The sequence below is a fragment of the Hydra viridissima genome, unplaced genomic scaffold (assembly GCF_058129835.1).
Source record: "Hydra viridissima isolate aposymbiotic clone 2 unplaced genomic scaffold, HvirCarnegie_v1 scaffold_1, whole genome shotgun sequence".
Classification (NCBI taxonomy): domain Eukaryota; kingdom Metazoa; phylum Cnidaria; class Hydrozoa; order Anthoathecata; family Hydridae; genus Hydra; species Hydra viridissima.
The window spans coordinates 16701940-16724495 of record NW_028324300.1 but is presented as its reverse complement, the minus strand read 5'-3'; the positions used below and the strand labels follow the sequence as shown (position 1 = coordinate 16724495).

The 22556-nt window shown below is 29.8% G+C and overlaps 1 protein-coding gene across 3 annotated transcripts in view; it reads left to right on the top strand.

The window, feature by feature from the left end:
* LOC145189410 (adhesion G protein-coupled receptor G4-like) overlaps positions 1 to 20900 on the top strand; it is a 28961-nt gene extending 8061 nt beyond the window's left edge. The window contains exons 5-14 of one of the 3 annotated variants that reach the window (XM_090099204.1): positions 74 to 620; positions 9469 to 9704; positions 9995 to 10168; positions 14620 to 14917; positions 16386 to 16697; positions 16783 to 16990; positions 19051 to 19319; positions 19636 to 19702; positions 20238 to 20479; positions 20704 to 20900. In XM_090099204.1, coding sequence (XP_089955330.1) covers positions 74 to 620; positions 9469 to 9704; positions 9995 to 10168; positions 14620 to 14917; positions 16386 to 16697; positions 16783 to 16990; positions 19051 to 19319; positions 19636 to 19702; positions 20238 to 20479; positions 20704 to 20786 — 2436 coding nt within the window. In that variant the 3' untranslated portion in view covers positions 20787 to 20900. Of the gene's footprint in view, positions 1 to 73; positions 621 to 9468; positions 9705 to 9994; positions 10169 to 14619; positions 14918 to 16385; positions 16698 to 16782; positions 16991 to 19050; positions 19320 to 19635; positions 19703 to 20237; positions 20594 to 20703 lie in introns of all 3 variants that reach the window. The other 2 variants (XM_090099198.1, XM_090099208.1) reach the window with 2 other exon arrangements.
* The last annotated feature ends 1656 nt before the right edge of the window (positions 20901 to 22556 follow it).

Genomic DNA, 22556 nt, shown 5'->3' with positions numbered 1-22556 from the left:
ATGTAGTAAATGTTTATGCTAAATTTTTTAAAAAACCTTCCGTAGAAAATTAAAAGTAAATGATTTTTTAAAGATCATCGTTGAAGGAATTGTTGGAGGTTCTGACGGAGATATTGCTGTTGATGATTTTTCATTCCACAGCGGTAATTGTTCTGCAAATGCTGAACTTACAGTTAATCAATCATCAACTGGAAAACCCACAGTTATTCAATCATCAACTGGAAAACCCACAGTTAATCAATCATCACCTGGAAAACCTACAGTTAATCAATCATCAACTGGAAAACCCACAGTTAATCAATCGTCAACTGGAAAACCCACAGTTAATCAATCATCAACTGGAAAACCCACAGTTAATCAATCATCAACTGGAAAACCCACAGTTAATCAATCATCAACTGGAAAACCTACAGGTAATCAATCATCAACTGGAAAACCCACAGTTAATCAATCATCAACTGGAAAACCTACAGGTAATCAATCATCAACTGGAAAACCCACAGTTAATCAATCATCAACTGGAAAACCCACAGTTAATCAATCATCAACTGGAAAACCCACAGTTAATCAATCATCAACTGGAAAACCAACAACAACAAGTGTGACTAAACCTACATCAGGTATATTAAATTTACTTTGTTACTATTAATCTTTCATGATTTCAGCTTTTGTGCATGTGGCTTACATGCATCTACTTGCATGCATAGCTATAATTTGTCTTAGATACTATTTTTAAAAGTTACTTTGAGTTTGGATAATGCTTAAGGTGGTTCCACGACTTATTCACAAATCAACTTTATTGGAAAATCTCTAGAGGTGTCACTTAACATTTTGTTACAGGACCAAGCTTTGATCACCAAAAACAAAGGAATGATCAAAACTTAGTAAAACCAAACGTTTTTTTGGTTTATCAAATCAATTGTATGATCAAAAAATGATAAATCTCATGTTAAAAAAATGATAAATATCATGTTAAAAATATCTTTAAAAAATGTTAAAAATAGATTAAATGTTTTTCATAAGGTTTTGATTCAGCATTAGGTTTTAAGCTATTAAATTTATTTATAATCTTATTAATAATATATTACATTAATATATTATAATTTAATAAATTTATTGTAAATTTAACTAAATTTGACTGATACTTTTAAAATTGACTTTCCTATATGCTGTTAATTATTATTTTGAATAAAATTCGTTTCCGAAACAAATTTTATGTAAAGTTCTATTTGTAAGTAACTGATTATTTAAAAATACGTAAAAAATAGGCTTTTAATTAAAAAATATAGTTTCTATGCAATGAAGTCTAGTTTATTACTTTTTGTATAAAAATGATTGGTGCTTTTGAAAATTTATATATATTTTCGCTTAATTTGAGACACAGTTAGCTCTTGATTTTGGCTTTGGACCAACACCTAGCGATTCGATATCTTTTTAATCATTCAATTTATTCAATATTGTTGTCCAATCAACTACTTTTAAGTTTCACTTTCACGTTGGTAGCTGTGAAAGCTCATATTCTTTTGTTCGCTATTTTATCCAATGACTCGAGCTGGACTTTAACTTTGATTGTTTCAAAGGAATCGGGTCTATGATCTTTACATGCTAAGTTATATTTTGCATTTTACTTAGTTTGTTCTTGTTTGTTGTTTTACCATTTGCTGCACATGGTTTGACTTGTGCTGCACAAGTTTTTTTTTCTTTTGTTTCAAGACTATCTCAAGTCTGGACATCCACTGCATATTGTTGCAGTGTATGTCATGTTGCAAGTATTTTAAAATTAAATAGAAAAATGTGATGTATGCATATCTTTTATTGTTAGAAGATTCTTGATAAAAGTTACTTTAAGATGGTTGACCAACATTGAGATGGTTGATCAACCTTGAGATTGTTGGCCAACATCAGAGAGCACCATAACTTTGTTGACTATTGAAAACTGATCTATATATTAGGCCCAGGAATGAGAATTTGCCACAAAAGCACCATTTTGTTTGGGTTTTTCAAAAAAGATTTTCATAATTGTCGTTTTTCGTTTGTTAATTATTTCAAACTATGAAGACTTTATAGACACGCTCTAAGATTTTACATGTAATTTCTTAGTAATAAACAAATTTAAAGCTTTTTTACATAAGCTATGATCTTTTGAAAATGGTTATAAAAAGATTTTAGAAATACCAAAGATTTTAATGATTTATCAAATAAACGAAAACGAATTTTTGTGTTTACCATAGTGCAAACCGACAGGTTCTACATCAGCAAAAGTTATTTTAACGACTATGATAGCATTCTTTAATCATAATCATAGTAAGTAATCTCATCGCTTGCCAGGAAAATTGAGTTAAATGAAATTCTATTTAATCCATTTAAACTCATCTTAGTTTGCTACATTATATTGCTGCAAGATCAAGTTTAGCTCATCTTTAAGTGAAATAGATTTTCTTAAACGTTTTCAATCTCATCACTTATCGATTTCAAGGGTTATTTAAGCCAAAGAGTGAAAATGTCAGCTTACCTACAATCTCCAACGATTCTTGAATTTTAAATGAAGCTCAATTTCATTACCAAAATCAGCTTTTTTTTTTTTGTCTGGAACTCTATGATTGTGCAAAGTAGAAAAATTCACGAATATAACGATGTCGTATACACGTTTGAGTACGATGTGATAACCATTATCTTCATCTCAATTCTCCTGCTTTTCAAACTCCAAACGAATGTTGTTATAAGATTTCAAGTTTTCTTGTAAGAAGCGTTTTAAACAAATCACATATCTTTTTCTATGTAAATTCCAAATGAAATAAAGTTGTTTACAACTTTTTGAATTTTTGCTTCGGTAGGACATGAGCCTAGAATTCATACTAATCCGGAGTTCTGTCTTTTGCCAACTCTATCTTGCAAATTTACTCCGAAGTTTCTTCTTGCACTAATCAGTTTGGATTTTTGATCATTTTTCTCATGACTTCTGCAATCATTAGTTTCTTTTCACAGTAAGGGCGGCAGTTTCTCTTAAAAGTAGGACGGAGACATTGTGACCGAGAAGATATGTTTAGTCGTCTGGGAATGTGCTTAGTCTCTAGAGAAATGTGTTTATTTTTTTTTTGGTTATGTTAGGATGTTTGGGTATATATAGTTGGGTTGTTTGGTTGCCTTCAGTCCTCTGTGTGTGTGTTGGTTCGTGTGAGGCTCCGAGTAGGGTTCGTGTAAAGGAAGTTTGCGAGGCTTGTAACACTCTGAATTTAGATAACAATTTAGTAATTCCTTAATCAAAACTTAAATTATATTGATAATGATACTTATTAATTATCTTTCTTGGATCATTGATTAGTATCATTATCATTTTGTATACTTTTTAAACATTTACAAATACAAATAAAAATATTCAATTGGTATTACTGCTTAAGCAATTATGTTCAATCTAAAAGACATTCCAATAGTTGACTTTTTTTTCACTTTTAGAAAGGTTATTCATATTCCTGATAAGGTCCATCTCAGTATAGATCAGGGATATCTTCTGAAAGCATGTTTAATGTGCAAGTAGGATATGATTCAAGCCAGTACACGCATTTTCTAGAGTCTAGCAACCCAGGCAATAAAAATCATGCTAGCTGGCTCACCAAAACTAGTCGAGACTTACTTTTGTATGTCACAGACATCAAAATAATTGCAGAGTGTACTTAGTTTCTAAGTTAACGTCAATGGCCTTACATGGTTACACAGAAAATGACACAGTCGATGTCAAAATGGGTCAAAAAGCTATAATTTTCTTTATGTAGCTGTGCCAGTAAATCTAAACGCTAAATCAAGATAATGTGTTTTCAGTATTACAGAACAGCAGTTGTTTTGCTTATTCTAAACATTAGTTGATTGTTGCTGATTGTGATGACGACTGTAAGTTGAAATTATAATCTCATCAAGACAGAGAGTGAAACCTAATAATGTTTGCATTTTTGATAAAAATGACTTAAGCTGAAATTCTCTGCTAAAACATATTTTCAAGTGATTAATTAGGACAACTGCCAGGTAACACTGCCCTCTCCTCTCTCACATGATTTCTGCGATGACTTTAAGATATTTTAATAACTTATTCCACGAACACAAGCTGTTGAGCAGACAGTTAAAGATGTTTCAGCATTTAGTTCAAAAGCCTATATATATAAATCTTGACAGGCAAACTTCACAGAATTTAGCTTAGATTTTAAGCTAGGCTTAGAGTGTGTAAAAAGGATACCAAGGATCATTTCAAGTATATAATAAAAAATATTTTTTTTAAAGATTGGGTCATGTAACAACTTTTAGAAATGCTTTTTTTTTCTTCAACCAAAAACTTATTTCAATTCAACTATTTGACCTACAGTAATATATGTACATATATATACACATTTATATGTAAGCGTCCAAAAGTAATTGGACAAATATCTTTTTAGTTATATTTTCTCATTAAGTAAACATTTTTAAATGAAATTTCGCGTAAGCGTGTTAAGTTAAACTACAATTGTGAAAATCAAAACAAAAATTCCCTTTTGGGGGTAATTACCAAAAATTTTGCTAAAAGAATGGAAATGATTGGCTCAGAGTTATTGGAAAAACTTAGACTATTTTAACTTCCTTTTCTGCAGGTAGATTTCTATAAAAACATTCAATAATCAATAATTTGAGTTTCAAAAAATGCTTCTGAAAAAATTAATATGATGTAAGTAACGCAGTAAATGAAATTTATTAAGAAATAAGACGCCAAACATTAAATTCATCTTCAAATGATAACCAATAGTAGACAAGAAAATAAAAGCCAGACAACACATTTAACACTCTAAAGATAAGAGAATGAGTTGGGTTTTGCTTGAAAATGCTGAAAAATGCTTATAAGTTGTAAATAAAACTTACTACTTAAACTAGAAATTTCCAAAAACTGGTCAACAAACGTCTTAAATAGATTTTTATATAGTAGATTATTTGATTGCTTGTAGGAAATTTCCAACACCTTTTCTTTTCTGATTTTTTTTCTTGGATACAGAACTGACTAATGGCGTCCTGTATTATTTTATTTTAACTACCTCCCATTAAATGCTCAAAACATATTTTGGTCTAATCTCAGAGCTTTTTTTGTGATTTTTATAGCTGCTGCTCTGCTATTTAAAATATCAATATAAAATGTAAGTGATGGATGGGAGCACTTGCTGTAGCAAAATTGCCAGCTTTCTTAAGCTTGCTCAAAGACAGCACTTATTGGACATGATCAATGGGGAGACTACTGTGCTCCTATCACTTGCTGAATGTCCTGAATTGCCTTTCTTTTTTTTGCCTGCCAACCTCAGTACTTGCCAATCCTTAATAGTCCAGTCAATATTAGACCTCTACATGCCAGCTTTGCACCACTTTCAAAATGCCTATCAGCATTCTAAGTGTCTGCATCACCTACACAATGTTTGAGCCAATCTGATCTTAGTGATAAAATAAAAATTGTTCTGTCTGCTTGATATTATAAATAAAAAATTCTCCTGCTGAAATTTTGATTACAGTAACCAATCCCAACTTACTGGTAAGATTGCATAATTGTAAAATACATAACACTGATGTTTTCATATTCTAATGAGAATATTTTTTAATGTTAATACAGCAAACTGCTGGATACAAATGGTTTCTTTTAAAATTCATTTTCCACCTTTATAACATTTGTTCTTCCTTTCTTTAAGCGTGGTAATCCTATTTTCTTTAGTACTCTTAATCAAGACATCTGTGAGTAAAGGAAGTTCGCTTATTCCAGGGACACTGTTCATATATTTGAAGAAGTTGCTATTAGCGAGTCAGCCAAAGTTCGGATTACTAATGTTTCTTTTTTTGTGTTCTCTTTAAAAACAGCAGCTATGATTGCTGAGCTAAGAAAGAATAGTTTTTCTACCACATCAGATGGCAAAAGGTTGTTTAAAGACAGACTGTCAGTTTATCAAGCAAATAAGACATTCACTGTTTCAGTTTCAAAGTTACCAGCAATAGATTCTATAACAGTTGAAGTGGTAGGGGAGAAGGGGGCAGCTTTGAACATTTTTTAAACTTTTTTTTATAAATCAATATTTTAATTATTCTAACCACCTTTTTTTCTTCTGAATAGTCAAAACAATGATAAAGGAAAAAAACTGTAGTGTTTTAATAAATTCTGAGCTAAAAATTAAGTCAGAATTCTTATTTCTTTAGCACGCGTGAATATGTGCAAAACTGCCCCAGCCTGAGGTAGCTTTGAACACACCCGGGGCAGCTTTGAATAATCTCTGGAAAATGGAAATAACTAGAGATTAAAATTTTTTTTTTAAATAGAGCGTTGATTTACTTTTAAATTTCATTAAGTTTTGGTTTCTAATAGTAAAAATAAATGTTTTTTTAAACAATCTAATCTTACTATCACTCTAAAGACTTGATCAAACAAAAGTTATATAAAGCTATTTAAGCTGTAAATAGAAGCAGCTTAAAAATAAAAAACCTTGCAAAACCAACTAACCTTCAAATTTAAGAAAACCCGATAATACCGGTAAATGGTAATGGATAAAGCTTAAGTTTCTATTAGTAACAATTGATAAAACAAAGGTTATGTAAAAATATTAAAGCATCCACTGATCTAATTAAAATCTTATACTTCAAAAATACAAATGTTTGATAACTCAACATAGATTAAAGAATTTTTTTTTTTCAGCTTGGATTTTGAGGATCTAATTTTGTAAGTTTCCTGTTTTTCAATCCCTCATGATGTTTCAATTTTTGTCTTGCGTAAAACATAAGATTTTTTTAATTCTTCTCTTTCTGGGGTCTTAGTAAGAATCTTAGATTTTCCACTTTTTCTACCTTTATTAGTTTTTTTTCAAGGTAGACCTTTTGGATATGGTCTAACTGATTCAGGTGTTATTGTGTGCTGTGATTGTAAGGCATTGCTTTTAATTTTTTGCTCATTACCCTTATAATCAATTATACAATCTTGTTTTTGCATAACTATCCCTTCAGGTGTAATAGGAATTTGATGTGAATTATTAAAGGTAGCTATACTGTTTCTATTAGAGGGCAATTAGTCACTTCACCACTTTGAAAGCTGTCATTGCAGAAAGCAAGTCGTGAAAAAGGATATATTTCAGATGTGGAATAACCTGTAATAATGTTCCTGGAAATATATGTTGAAGTATATGCTGGAGTCACTTTACCAACTAAATCATGTATAGTTATGGTTTTTCCTGGATTGCATACAAGCCAATAATTCTTAGAGTTAGACAGTTTTTGCTTGAAAGGACCATTAACTGACACATCCAAAGGTTGCATTCTATGAGTGCAGTGAGGAGGAAATGTTAAAGCTACCATTCCGTTTTCAAAAACAATAATTAATGGCATCTAATGTACAATGGCTTTCATGATAATCCATCAAGAGTAAAACAGTATCCCTTTCGAACATTTGACTAGTTTTTTCATATGTTCTAGAACCTTTAAAAAGAATGGCCTTGTCATCCAGGCACTTGTTGGGCTGTTTGCGTAACCAATACAAGCAGATGGTCCTCCTTTTATCATGGTGTCATGAAACCGTGCTATTGGAAATATGAAGACAGGTGGAATGAAATTTCTTATGACCTTTCCTATACCACACATAGTAGTTAGTTGTCCACGTTCAGCAGACACACACTGTCCAACTTGTTTTGTTCCTAGTGATGCTATAACATGGGATGATTGTACTACTGTTATAATGCTGGTTTTGTCGATATTATAAAATCTGTCTGGAGTGAAATTATATTTTTTTAAAACTTTTTCATAGTTATTAAAAAACTGATTTACATTGTGTTGATTGAAAATTGTTGAACGAGACAAATTTGTTTTTTCAGGTTTTCTATGTGAAAGTTCTAGGTGACGTTTCATGAAAACCCTTCAACCACTCTATACCAGCTTGTTTATTTTCCATCTATTTACTTGGACATTTGCAAAGTTTTAAAGCATAATGAAATGCTACTTCTTTTGCTTGTTTATATGTTAAGCCATAATTCATTTTAGACCGTTATTAGGAAGTCTCTTAACATTATTTCCTCATCTTTGTAAAATACTTGTACGACAGTATATTTTGTTGTCAAACCAAGGTTGGTCTTAGATAAAATTTTACACTACTTTTTTCTGTAATGTAAAGTATTACGTTTTATATTATAAGTTTTAGCAGCTTCGCTCGGCCTCATTAATCCATTTACAACTTGGAGAACAGCATTATTAATATCTTCCTCTATGACTTCTGTCACTCTCTTTTTTTTTTAAATTTCGAATCAATTTTTATTATAAGACAATCAAAATTCAGGCCGTAATAATCAAGGAAAACAGTCCGAGAAGTTTAAACGATTCAAAGGTGTCCTATTCGTTTTATTCAAAACTGCCCCAACAGCATTTTAAATAATAAACAATGGTTTTTTCAAACAAAATTATCTCAATTATTGATGTTTTTTGCTTAATAGTAAATGTTATGAATTATTCTATCTTATAAATAACATTAAACATCTCACAAGTAAGAAACGCGGTCAGGAAAATCTTACAACTTTATATTGAAATATTTACGATTTTTCCTCAAAAACAAATCAAATAAATATTTCGTCCAGTTTAAGTGAAATGCCAGGAAAAACAGGTGACAGCTGCAAGGGTAAATATTATCTTCACGAAATATTTACTTTTATTAAGTTTAAATACAAAGACGCTTCAAAAATGCATTTTTTCAAAGCTGCCTCCGTTCAAAGCTGTCCCCCTCTCCTCTACTTCATTTTGAAGCTAATACTGGGGAAATATTTGCTTATGAAGATTGTATCATGATAGCTGTTGATAAAACAGGTTTGATTTTTAAAAGTTTGACTTTTAAAAAGAACTTTTTTTTTTAGTTTTATACACAGTCATGGACCGTATTATGTAACATTAATAATAAAACTTAAACTTGAAAAATTAAACCTTAATTGCTCACCTTTACTTCATCATAAATAAATTTATGCTAAGTTTTTTGAAAAGCTTTATTCAAATATGTTTGAAACTCTTCTTAATTCATTGCAAAACTAATTCTAAACTGTTAAACCAACAATAAAATCTTACCATTTTTTTGTAAAAAGTAAAACCATCAAAATTAACAAACATGAAAGTTTAAATTATGAGCTTTAGTATTTTTTCAATAAGTATTATTAAAAAAGCAAGCATTTTTTGTTTGGTTTTTAGTTTAGTAATTTTTTAGGCGAGTTATATACCATTTTAAACATGGTGAACTTCAAAATAAAGAGGATTTTTTTATTACACTAAATAGTGTATTATCATTTTATGATATATATCATATTATCTATTGTTATAAAATATTATTAGTACTTTCTTTTTGTAAGTGGTTTTAAAATGTAAATACTGTCATTATCAAAGCTGATGATTTTAAATGCATAAAAATTGAGAGTCAATTTAGCTACAAGAAAAAAGCTTATGATAGAGTGTATTGACATCTAGAATACTGCTTGTCCGACGCAGTTGGAGATGATACATTCAAAGGAAAATATTCATTTAACACAACATTAGTTACAAACACAAGTTTTGTTTCATGCAAATACAATATTGATAAAAAAGGAAAAGCAAAACGTTTATGTAACTGGAGTTCTACAAAAGGGGGTTTCTGGGAAGACGCTGATTTTTCTGAGTGTGATCCGAAATCTTCTGCTACTATAAAGTTGCTTGATTTACGCGAAGTATGTTTATTTGACTTTTATTTAGTCAGCATTTATTTTTATGTTACTGTTTCTTTTAATATTTTCTGTAGTCTTCATTCACAAATTTCTGCATATTCCACTGGTCTTGTTTTGGCGTTTCATTTCATGGGATAAATAAGATTTCTTTTTGTATAATTAAAAATTTAATCTGAAATATTTTATTTAGAATAAAATTCATTTATGCTTGTCATCATCAATTTGGATTATCTTTTCTGATTTTTTGTGATAACTTCATCTTTTTGTTGTTTTTTTTTTCTTTTAAAATCAAGAATCTTACATGTAACAATCAAGAAACAAACAAATCATGCATTTCTGCTGAAGATAAGATTAAAATCATAAATGATGTCATGAAATCTAGTTCTTCATTTACCACTTCAGAAGATATAACTCTGCTAACTGAGATGCTGGAGGATATTGTTAATAAAACAACTATCTCGTTAAGGGTAAGTAAATTAAATTTAATAGAAATATTGTTATACCATTTTGTATGCAATTTTTTGGTTCTAATTTGTTTAACACACTTATATTGACTAAGTGGGTTTATTATATTACTTACACTTGAAATATGATTCCGCTTATACTCTTATACTCTTGACTAAGTGGGTTTATTATATTACTTAGACTTGAAATATATTCCGCAGTGTTGTGTAATAGCATTTATGGTATGTTGTAACTGTTTAATGTTCATACTCACTTTATTAGTTAGAAGGCCTATAATACACACTGTGTCTGCAGCGTTAACCTAAGGCAATTCAGGAAAAATTGTTGATGATCGGTTACAACTTGCAGAAGGAATTGAAACTGGTTCTTGTCATGAATTATGAGTTTTTTAAACTCCTGCGTAAAGGGCGACACCCTGTTAAAAATTGTCATTTATGACTAGATGTTTGATTGCAATTGTTTTGTTTTGCTTGTGATCATCTTTGCCTTTCCATGTTTCAGAATCAATGTGCAGACTGCTGGGAAGAACTTGAGTGTTTAAAGTTACGAAGTCCTATAATTTTTTTTGCGAGGGCTTAGTGGCTTTAAAAATGATTCGTTTTGAACCGGGTTGAACAGGTTGTTTGGAGTACAGTACATTTAAAATATCTTGTTTTGTATTGGATAATATGTTCAGATTGAAAAAAGCAAAACCCACTAAGTATTCTGACAGATAGTGGTATTCAAACTTCTTGGAAGTGGCAATCGCAATTTTTTTTAACTGTAGCTGTAGAGATTCTGAAGTAACTCCAACTTGGAATTGGCATGATCCTTCTGACAAGTTGGAACACAGCCCATATTTTAGACTTTATTCACCACTTCAATTCATTATGATGATGCTTGGCATGTTGTTACCCCGTGCTTGAGGTGATGATGTTTCACCATTTGATGCAAAGCTGATGCTGGAAACTGAAGTAGTTCACGCAGGAGATATAGTGCTGACTAATTATGTGTTTTCATACTTTGCCAACAAAATAAAATAAAGTACAAATGTAATCCGCACAGCACGATGCAACATATATAAGGCTCAATAAAGCATATTTAAAAAAATATTTTGCACCAACATCTTATCATATAAACAAACAATCCTAAGGAGTAGGAGAACAACACTTCAGCTTTTCATTATTAGGACTACCTTAAAAAAACAGTAAAAATAAAATAAAAATTTAAAACATTGCTATAACTTTTTAAATTTCTTTAAATGTCTTTTTTTTTATATAAACAAACTTATTTTTTAAACTATTAAGTAAATATTTAGAATAACAAAATATACCATTAACTAATTGTACTTAGGAAACCAGGAGTAACTTGGGACAAAAAGATTACTTTAGTTTTAATGATTATTTGAATAAGATTATTGAATTAAATGATAACACCAATAAATCTACTAGTTTTAGTGCCAGAGCTTTTAAACTTGCTAAAAGTAAATAACATTTTTATCCCAAATTACCTCTGCTGTTCTAAGTATACCCAGTTGGTGGTAGCATTAATAAAAAAAGTTTTATTAAGGAAAGTAAACGTTTCAAATAAATATTCAATATTGTCTTTTTTCAAAATATTGATAAAGCATTTACTTGCTTGTCGTGATGTAAGTTCAATTTTAAATTCAAGAGAGTTTTAAACTTCAAAAGATTAGGGTGCCTCCTAACCCTAACGGTGTCTCCAGTATTTAGTTATTACAAAATATTCAAATTCACAGGAGGCAACATGAAGAAATATTTTGATTTTCTCATGTTCGAAGCGATGTTTATGGTATAGGTTTAGGCAGAATGAAACCACAAACTTTTCAAAACTTTGCATAACATTTAACTTAAAGTTGTTAGTGAACTACTAAATGTTTACTGAAAGTCATACATGAAGACAAACAATTGCATCTTCCTTTTTTCACTGCACAAAAACATAGATATCCCATTATAGTTGATGGAAAAAGTTTGTCAACATCCCTGTTTGCTTATATTATTCTAGTGCTCATCTGCGAGATGAAGAAAGCACTAAAATTATGGCTACTCTTAAATGCTCCAACGTAATCATGGGTAACGAAAACTTTTGTTGCTTTATTTCATACAGGTTGAATTATATTAATGAAAATTAAGACAAATAATATTACCTGTTTTTAATCAGAAGCCCCCAAAAAATCACAGACTCCACAATTCTGTATCCACAGACCTAGTGCTAATTTATTCATTTCTTCCTGATGCTGTTGTTTTAAACATTAGCCATACTAAAAATCGACCCTTGAGATCATCAATAAAGATTAACACTAGCGTGGAGAAACTTGACAACAGTGTTAAAAATTAGCAACTTCATAGAATTAGAGTGAATGTCTCATCATGTGTCAGTGTTCAAGATTTTTAGGGTTTTTTTTTCTATGTATAAGCTCAAATATGAATGCTGAAGTTCCATATTACCTTAATGAAATACTGAGTTCAGAAAAGGAAGATGAAAATGATAACAAAAAACAATTAATTACCTCATATTTTGTTTTGTAATTAAAGAAAAATGTTAAAACTTTTAAACGCATAATTTGCGATGTAAACAGTGTTTCATTAAATGTTAAAGTATATATTAATTATGCTACAGTATTTCCTTTTGAAAAAATGAGCAGAAAAGCTATTACCTATGAAGATCGTGTAAAAGTGGTGCATTTTCACCAGGAAGGTAAATCCGCTCGCGAAATTGGAAGAATAGTAAAGCGATCACATAGTTCGGTGCTAACAATATCAAAAGATTCAAAGAGACGAAATCTTACGTTAATCGCCATCGTTCTGGAAGACCGCGTTTGACGATACCCAATGATAATCGCCTTTTAATCAGGTTGGCAAAAAAAAATCGAACCATGCCGTCACATGAATTAAGAAGGGAATGGAAGCTTTCAAATGGACATCAAGCATTAGCATCACTTGTGCATAAGAAACTATTAGCTAACAATATGTTATGGAAAAAAGCTGCAACTTACCAAACAACAAATAAAAAAGCGAAAAGAATTTTGCCAAAGCGTCAAAGAATGGTCTAAACAAAAATGAAGGACAGAATGTTCAGTGATGAGATGAATATCGAGGTTGATAATCGAAAAAACCCAATTATGATTCGCAGGCAGCCTTCAGAAAAATATAATCACGATTGTATCGTTCAAAGAACAAAACAAGGTAGCGGGTCGGTTGGAATATGGTGCTGCATGACATATTATGGTCTTGGTATGTTTAAATTATTTGATGGTCGACTCAACTCTACTTATTATGTCGATATTTTAAATAACAACTTGTTACCGTCAATTGATGCACTTGAGCAAAGCGTTCCGTTCATTTTTCAGCAAGTCAATGCACCATGTCACAGGGCTAAAATTGTCTCTGAATGGTTCGAAAGTAAAAATATTGAGCGTCTAACTTGGCCACCAAATAGCCCAGATCTAAATTGCATTGAAAATCTTTGGAGTTGGCTTGATAAAGAGATTGCCAAGAAAGCACCAAGGAGCCTTGAGGAGTTGCGCAATATTTTACCAGCAATACTTGGAAATGTTCTCTAACATATTTTAGAGAATTTAATAGACTCAATGCCAAATCGTATAAATGAGTGCTTAAAAATTCATGGTAGAATTACGCGGTATTAGGTAAAAATTATCGTTTTTTATTTTGTGGTTCTTAACTTTTTCACAATTTTTTTTAAATAAAAATTACCTATAAAACTTTAAATACATTTTTTATATTTGTTTAAAAGTTTTTATCTCTATTATTATTTTTTATTTTGTTTTTCTATTTTCTAAAATTTATTATTATTATTTTTTTTACCAGAAAAATATATTCGGTTAAAAAAAAATTTAAAAATAAAAATAAATTATGATTTGTTTCTTTTGTGGTTCTTAACTTTTTCACATTACTGTATAATAATATTAAAGTTGAAAATTATCATTAAGGTGAAACTTTTCAAAATTTGTATTTTTAAACTAAGTTGTGAGAAAGTCATGAATAGAATATTTCACTAAACTACTGTTTTCGTTATTGCCTGTTCTTTGTAGTCCAAAATATCATCTTTTTTGCTGAAGTCAATAATATTATTTGTCTGCCTTATTCTTTGTATAGATGACTTCGTAATGCAAACTTCATAAATCAAACAAAAACAGAAAAAAGATTAAAGTTTATTAGATAAGTTTTTCTACATTCTGTGGCATACAAAAAGAACTTTTATGTAACTTGCTAATAATTTTTGATTTTTTTTTTTAAATGTAATGCCCTTTGAATATATTCAAATGTATATGCCCATTTGTTTCAACAGCATACTCTAACATTTTATCTTTATTTATAAACTTTTTTTTTTTTTTTGTTGTTTGTAGTTGTTTTTTTTGTTATTGGGTGTAACAGTTATCTTTTCTATATTCTTGAATTAAGTCATTTGGATATATTTACTTTTTTTTTGCTAGCTTTATAATGACATTTTTGGTGTGATCGACAAAATGTTATCAGCCAAAAGCTCTTTTATTATCCAAGCTCAAACTTCTAAAAACTCTTCTAGAAAATTGTTAGGAGTTCTTGATGCACTAGTTGGTCAGATTGTTAACGAAGTCAAGGAACTGAAAATGTCGTATAAAATTTTACTCAACAGCTTTGCTTTGGCAATTGCAAATGTAAAAAAGACAGACATTTTCATTAAAGCAGTTGACAAATTTGAAAAGCAAATATTTTTAGACATAACCGAAAAAGTAGCATGTGATGAAAAAAGTAAAATATTTTTAAAAGTCTTTGCCTCTTGAAAATTGACTAAAGAAATAACGGGGAAGGGGAGGAGGGGCGAATGTTTTGAGACAAAATAAAATACTCATTTCTACGACACTTTTCTCATTCATTTTTGGATTATTTTATCAAACGATATGAAAATGGGATTAAAATAGCTAACTGTTTACAAAATAAAAAAGGTCGTTGTTCTTCAATTTTTTGTATATTACTGTATACGCCTTCGGTCATGGTCTGGACAACTTTCACATTAATACTTTTTTAATGTTATTTGATTCCGTTCGCCAACTGTTTTGCATTTGTTGTGCCCAATCTTGCTCAAAAGCCATATTACCCAAAATGGACCAAAAATCTCCTAATGGCCTGGCATTCAGAACATTTTGTGGATTCACATTTATCGGCATAGAAGGTATATGGTGCTTATTGAGCAAATCTGTTTTTGTTTTTGCATAAAAGGACTTGGCTAATTAAGGCCAAAAAAAAAATTTCTCTATTAAATGATGTTTGTAGGTAAATTTTAACAATTTTGGCAAACAATTTTGACAATACACATCTGGATTGATCGCTGGACCTTTGGTCTGCGCTATATATGGCGCGAAAAAAGCTATACTGGATAATGCTAGCCATTTAAGGACCATTTGGTGCAAACTTCTCCTTTCATTTAAATCTTGCATCTGGTAGACTGGTTAGTATGTTGCATGAATATAAACCGGCATTCCCGAGTATGTTGTAATCTGAAAATGCATTTTTACGTCATCAATCACGATGAAGTTTTCTTTCTTTCCCTAACTCCTTTGCAGTTTCCGACAGTTGTTAGGCATTTGGTTCGTTTGCTGTTGACTGCACTTTGGCGAGCGTTGTCTTTGGTAATATTTTAAATCTAGCTATTTGAAATTTTGACGAATGCAAGACCGTGAGAACTTTTAAGCAAGTTTTCTTTGAGGCAGTATTTTCCGTAAAATCTTTCAATTTCTATTGCTGTTGTTTTTTCAATTTACTTAGACGACCTTTTCTTCTCTTTTTATTTTCATATAGTAGACTATTCTCAAACCGATTGATGATCCGATAAACTGTTTCATATAAGATATTTTCAACATGTAAATATTTACCAAATAGGTTTTGCTCAATTGCCCAACCAAAGTGAAAACACATTTTCAAAGGAAGAGTTATTTCCTCAAGTGTGCAATGATAATTTAAAAGTTTTTAGAAATCTAGAAAGAATATTCAAATGTCTATAAATCAGTATATAAAAAAATGACTTCCTTGCATGTAAATATTGATTTATTTAGCTAAATATTTTGTCTTAAACTCGGCCCACCCGTTAAGTAGTCATTTTTCAACTTATACTTTCGGTATTTTTTAATAATTTTAACATTTAAGTTACAATTAACTGGAAGTTAAAAACTATGCAGCGCACCTTCTCTTTATAGAATAGAAGTACATTTCCTTTTTTTAGGAGCAGATTTAAATGCCTCAATACTTGTTCCCAGCAATGCACTAGATGATGAGGATAACATCATATTTTCATTTGTATTTAAAAAACCAGACTTATTCTTGATAAATAATGAGTTTGCCTCTTTTCACTTTTATCAAAAAGGAGAAACAAAGAATGACACTGGAAAATTTGCCAGCGTCATCTTTTCTGCAAGCGTTGCTGAACATTCTGTTAACAACCTGAACGGTAATCTTGTAAAATTAAATTTTAAGAAGACTGATCTTATGGATGTAAGTGGATACCTGGATTGTTACTTTTGGAACTCTACTTTAGGTTAGCTTTCAAATGCTTTTGTTAAATGAGTTTTGAACGCAACTTGATTTCTTTGTACAGTTAATTTGTCTTTTAATTAATTTAGATAGCTGGTCAAATGCTGGTTGCAGCAAAATCTATGAAAATCATATCGAAGTGTCATGTGAATGCGACCATCTTACAAACCTAGCACTTATCCTTGATCCGTCGAAGCGCGGTTATAATCCTGTAGAATTAAAAATTGTGACATGGATTGGATGTGGTATTTCAATAGGGGCTCTGTTTATATCAGTTCTGACACTTGGATTATTGAGGTTAAATAATTCTTTTCCTTTTTAAGAGCTTGGTTTTTGTTGTTACAATAAAATATTTTAAAAAAGTGTTTAACAAAATCTAAGAAAAACAATTTAAATTTATACTTCCCTTAAATGTTTTTTTCTGTATAGTTAGAGAATCATTTCTGTATAGTTAGAGAATCATTTCTGTATAGTTAGAGAATCATTTCTGTATAGTTAGAGAATCATTTCTGTATAGTTAGAGAAGATTGTCATTTTAAAACGTTACTAATAAGAAAGAATACTTATTAAGATACAGAAAGTGTTTTGATGTTTTCTCTTGTAGATATGATTATTATTGCTAATATTATTTTTATGATTAATAATTATTATAATTGTTGTTACTGTAATTATTATAATTATCATAACTTTTAATAGTTGTATTATTATTATTATTGTTATTATTATTACTATTATTAGTATTATTATTATTATTATTATTATTATTATTATTATTATTATTATTTTTATTATTTTTATTATTGTTTTTATTATTATTATTATTATTATTATTATTTTTATTATTATTATTATTATTATTATTATTATTATTATTATTATTATTATTATTATTATTATTATTATTATTATTATTATTATTATTATTATTATTATTATTATTATTATTATTATTATTATTATTATTATTATTATTATTATTATTATTATTATTATCATTATCATTATCATTATTATTATTATTATTATTATTATTATTATTATTATTATTATTATTATTATTATTATTATTATTATTATTATTATTATTATTATTATTATTATTATTATTATTATTATTATTATTATTATTATTATTACTATTATTATTATTATTATTATTATTATTATTATTATTATTATTATTATTATTATTACCAACATCCTCAAAATGACTGAACATCATGTTCTGAAAGTCTCCATGCAATATTTTTCAAGTTTGCGTATTTGCCCCTGACCATTTAAATGAGATTTGGATAGTTCATATAAGTGTACAAACAAACGACAAAGTAAAAAAAAAAATTCTTTTTCTCATGAATATCATATTGATAAGGACTCAATAAAGAAAGGTCAAAACCTCTCACAGCCTTATTTTGCATTTTTCGTTTCGGTATTTTGACTGCAATAGTAACTCCTCGTTTGTTTCCTTAGATCTTACATCTTTTTTGGTAGACTTTAACATTTGACACTCAGGCTACTCAATAACTGTGGTATTGTTGGCATCACAGAATGTTCCAGTTTTAATACAGAAATCAGCGAAACATATGACGCCAACGAGAAGAAATGTGTTTGCTAAGACGGAATTGAAACTAGTTCTATATTTAATAAGCCAAAATAAAAAAATTGAAAATGTAGTCAAGTTGAAGTGGCAGTTTTGACTTCTATGCGAGTGCATGCGGAAGCTAGCAGTATATATAGCTAAATAAGTAATTTTATGAAGTTAATGCTTTGCATCAGCTTATGAAAATTACTTAGATGAAAAAGTACTTAAAGTTAAAATTAAAGGCAGGCCTTTACCTTGCTAAACGCTGGTCTTTATTTTGGAAATTTGAAGATTTTTTCACCAGCAGTATTTTTAATGGGCTTTATTGTTTTTTGGGAGGTTTTTGTGTAACCAAGAAAAAGTTTATATAAGAAGAAGATGTTATATATGAAACGATTGGAAAGTTTACTTCCTATTTAAAAAAAGATTATGTTGACAAGTTTTTATTTTACAAAAAGCAATAGGATTTTTAAGCAAACATTATCTCAGACTACTGTTGGATGTTATTTTGTAAAATTCTTAGCCAAATACAGTTCGTAGTTTTGTAAAATTCTTAGCCAAATACAGTTCACGAAACTTTTTATGGAAAATATTATTAGAGAGAGAACGGCTTATGTGGATTAAATAAAAGTTGTTCCTTGGCAACAAGCACGTTTTTTCCTTGGCAACAAGTTTTTTCGTTAAAGGATTTTTATTATTATTTTTTTTTTTTTAAAAAAAAAGAAGAATTTCATTATAAATGTAATATTTTTTCAGAACCCCAGCTTTTATTTTATAGAAAACTGCGTCAAAAACTCCCTCAAAAGATTCTCTTTTATCAATGTATTTCGTTAATGACACTACTCGTGTTATTTCTCGCTGGAGCAGAGCGTAGATCGAAGTCCGATTTTAGTTGCGGTGTATTTGCTGGATTATTGCAGTACTTTATCCTGGCAACATTTTTCTGGACTGCAGTTGAAGCTCTGAACTTATACCGAATGTTTGTGTCTATTTTTAAAAGCATCGATTCTGTAAAGTTCATTCGTAGAGCTTTCAGAATTGCTTGGGGTTCGTACTTGATTTTAATTTTCCTAATGATTATGATTGAATAAATAGTATAGATAAATATTGCAAAAATTTTAAATGCGCTTATTTGTATTTGAAGTTTTAAATTGAAGAAATTGTAACACAAAGTTAAAAATTTTAAACCTACATCCATTACTTTTTAAATCTGTGCAACTTTTCTGTCGATTGTGATTGGTTTTCATTAGAACTCTTTATTCACATCGATTTAAATATTTTGTTTTAGTAATAAGCTTAAATATTATTGGTGACTAAAGTATTTTTATTGATATCTCGTGGTTAACTTTCGTGTTATTTTCAGGTGTTCCACTAATCATTGTCGCAGTTTCTGCTGGAGTTGAAAATAAATCTTTTGGCGATGACAAACTGCACGTGATGTTCAATAATTTATTTTTAAAAAAATAATTGATTTTCTTTAATTACGCTTCTAATCAAGCTTCAGTTTTTCCGTTAAAAACAAATGAAGTATGAACTTCTGGATCTGTATTTTAAGCTGATTTGAATTTTCTGAAGTTTTTTAAATAGAACCTTTATGTAATTAAGCTAGCAAAAGTTTTTTGTGTGCCAATTTATATGCATATAAAAATTTGTTTGGCACTATTCCGGAATATTTTAAAAGTTTGATTTAAAGAGGGCTATGTAATGTCGGAACCAAATAGGTTTTTATGGAATTCTATAACTTTTTTTAAATACATAAACTAATGTAAACTTCATTAATTCAAATGACTGATGTTAATGTTTATAGTTAATTCTCATTTAACGGAAAAACCAAACACCGATGCTTAAGATTGATGAGCAAAATGACACACCTGATGTTACGACAATTTTTCAACTTTAATGATGACGCACCGTGTGTAATTCAATAACTGTTCAAACTATTTTTAAAATGTTTTTTACTTGTAGTTGTCTTATTCATGGATATGCATTCTATTTCGGGGTTTTATTTCCGGTTGCCGTAATACTAGCTATGAATTTTGTTGTTCTCATTTTGGTTATGGTAAAGTTAGGCACTCGGGAAACAAAAATGTTGTCGGCAAACCATGCTAAAAGAAATAGTTATAGGCGTGTTTTTGAATCCTCTCGCATCGCTTTTGCATTTAGCACTTTACTTGGCTTAACATGGGTGTTTGCTCTTCTTGCTGTAGGTATGATTTTAGCCTTTGCAATTTCGTTAAAGAGTTTGAGATGGCGTTCTCTATGGACTTCTTTATCTTTAAAATATCATAAAAGCAGCATACATAGTTTGGATTTTATAAATTGTAAGCTGTTTTGATCTGCTGATTTAATAATTGTAAGCTAATTTAATTTATAAATTTTTGCTGCTTAATGTTTAATTGTTTGCATACTTTTCACTATTTTTTTTAAACAGCGTCGTTTGATGATTCCAACGATCAACGTAAAAACTCTTCAAAAGTTCAACTTACTGGTGTGTATAACTTAAAGCCAATGTAAAGTTTTACATAGCAACCAAATACAAAACAAAGTCTTTCCTTACGTAGCAATTAAAGAAGAGATCTTATAATGATCAGCAAAGGAAAAGATTGTATTTAAAAATATATTTTTAAGTATGCTTGTTTGTTTTATTAAACTATTTTCCCTGCGGAAATGGGTTGGGATGATGGCGGTACCGAGGGTCTTCGGAATTGGTGTGCCTCGTGCGCTGCTATCTTGGTGAAACGTGAACAACGCGCTTATACGCATGCAAGCACTTGAGCTTTTATTCAACACCTTTTTTATACTCTTCTTTTTTTAGCGTATTTTTGTCTAGTACGTTTATATTGCGTATAACTATCCATCCTCATTGAGCCAATCTAGCTTTGTAAAATTGTACATAAGATTAGCAGGAGAACTACTTTGTTATGCATGTACTAACCATGTACTTAGTAAAGCAAAGCACTTTTAGAGAAATAGAGAAATGGATGTTCAAAAGGCCCTAAAACTTTTCTCGAAGGACTGCATTGAGATGATCTCCTTTTCTGAGATTGAATCTTCTATGATAAATAAGTGAAGAGGATGAAATCGTGAAGAGGATGAGACCTTGAAAAGGATGAGACCATGAAGAGGATAAGACATTTCTTCTTATCGACCGATAGGAAGAAATTTCTCATCCTCTACATGGTTATTTGAAATAAAAGTTCAGTGTTTTGAATTCAGAGAAGGATACCTTTTTTCTTTTTAAGAATATTTTAATGTAAAACAGTCGACGTGATAGTGACATTCTATAATGCACTATCACGTCGACTTATTGATCAATGTCAATTTGTTATGTTTTAATTGGAGGGAATAGGAGCTTTTTTGAAGTATAGAAATCTCTCCCGAGCAACAACTGGCATGATACCAAACAAGAATGGCAGCAAATATTAAATAGGAAAAGGGTCGGCGATACAAATCTAGTTCTCGAAGAGTTTCAGCGTGCACAAGCATAGTTTATTAAGAAAGGGTTGAAAATCATGATTATTTAATTGAACGTTTCCAATTAAATAATCATGATTTTCAACCGTTACCTGATGGAACGTTTATGACTTAAAAGATTAACGTTTCCGCTACGTTGCAAAAAACTCGTGTAATACGTTTCTGTCACCTAACAACTTCTTGTTTATTGATTTAATTTTGTTGCATAAATTAACTTGCTTTTTTGTTTAATGCTCCAATCGAGCACCTGTTTTTAAACTTAAATGGTTCATTTTTCTTGTTAAATTATAGTGGGAAGATCAAAAAGAAAAAAGAAAAATAAAAAAGCATGATTAAAGAAGCAAATTTTTGATGAAATAGATCTTTTAATGTCTAAATCATTTTAGACATAAAAAGATTTCTTTTTCTTTTTGAAACTGCTCCTCATTCTGTTTTATGAATGGGTAAAGGGTGTTTAGCATTAGGAAAACTTTGATGAATTATGAACAAAAAACTACCTTTGAAAAAAAATGGCTACAATAAAACGCTGCACATACAGTATTGGATGTCTATCTATAATTGATTGATGAAGCTTGAAAAGCATGAAAAGCATGTAAAGCATGAAAAATACAACGGATTATATAAGTTCTACAGATAAAACATTTAGAGACATTTATTTGAACTCGATGGAATCATGGCAAAGATGTGGTTACGCTTCAAGTATCGCAGTTGTTACAACTGTTTCAAATGAAAGTGGAAAAGTGAATTAACTTTCAAAAACTTGTATGTTAAATACGGAAGTTATCTGATGAGGTCGAAATGACGCACTTT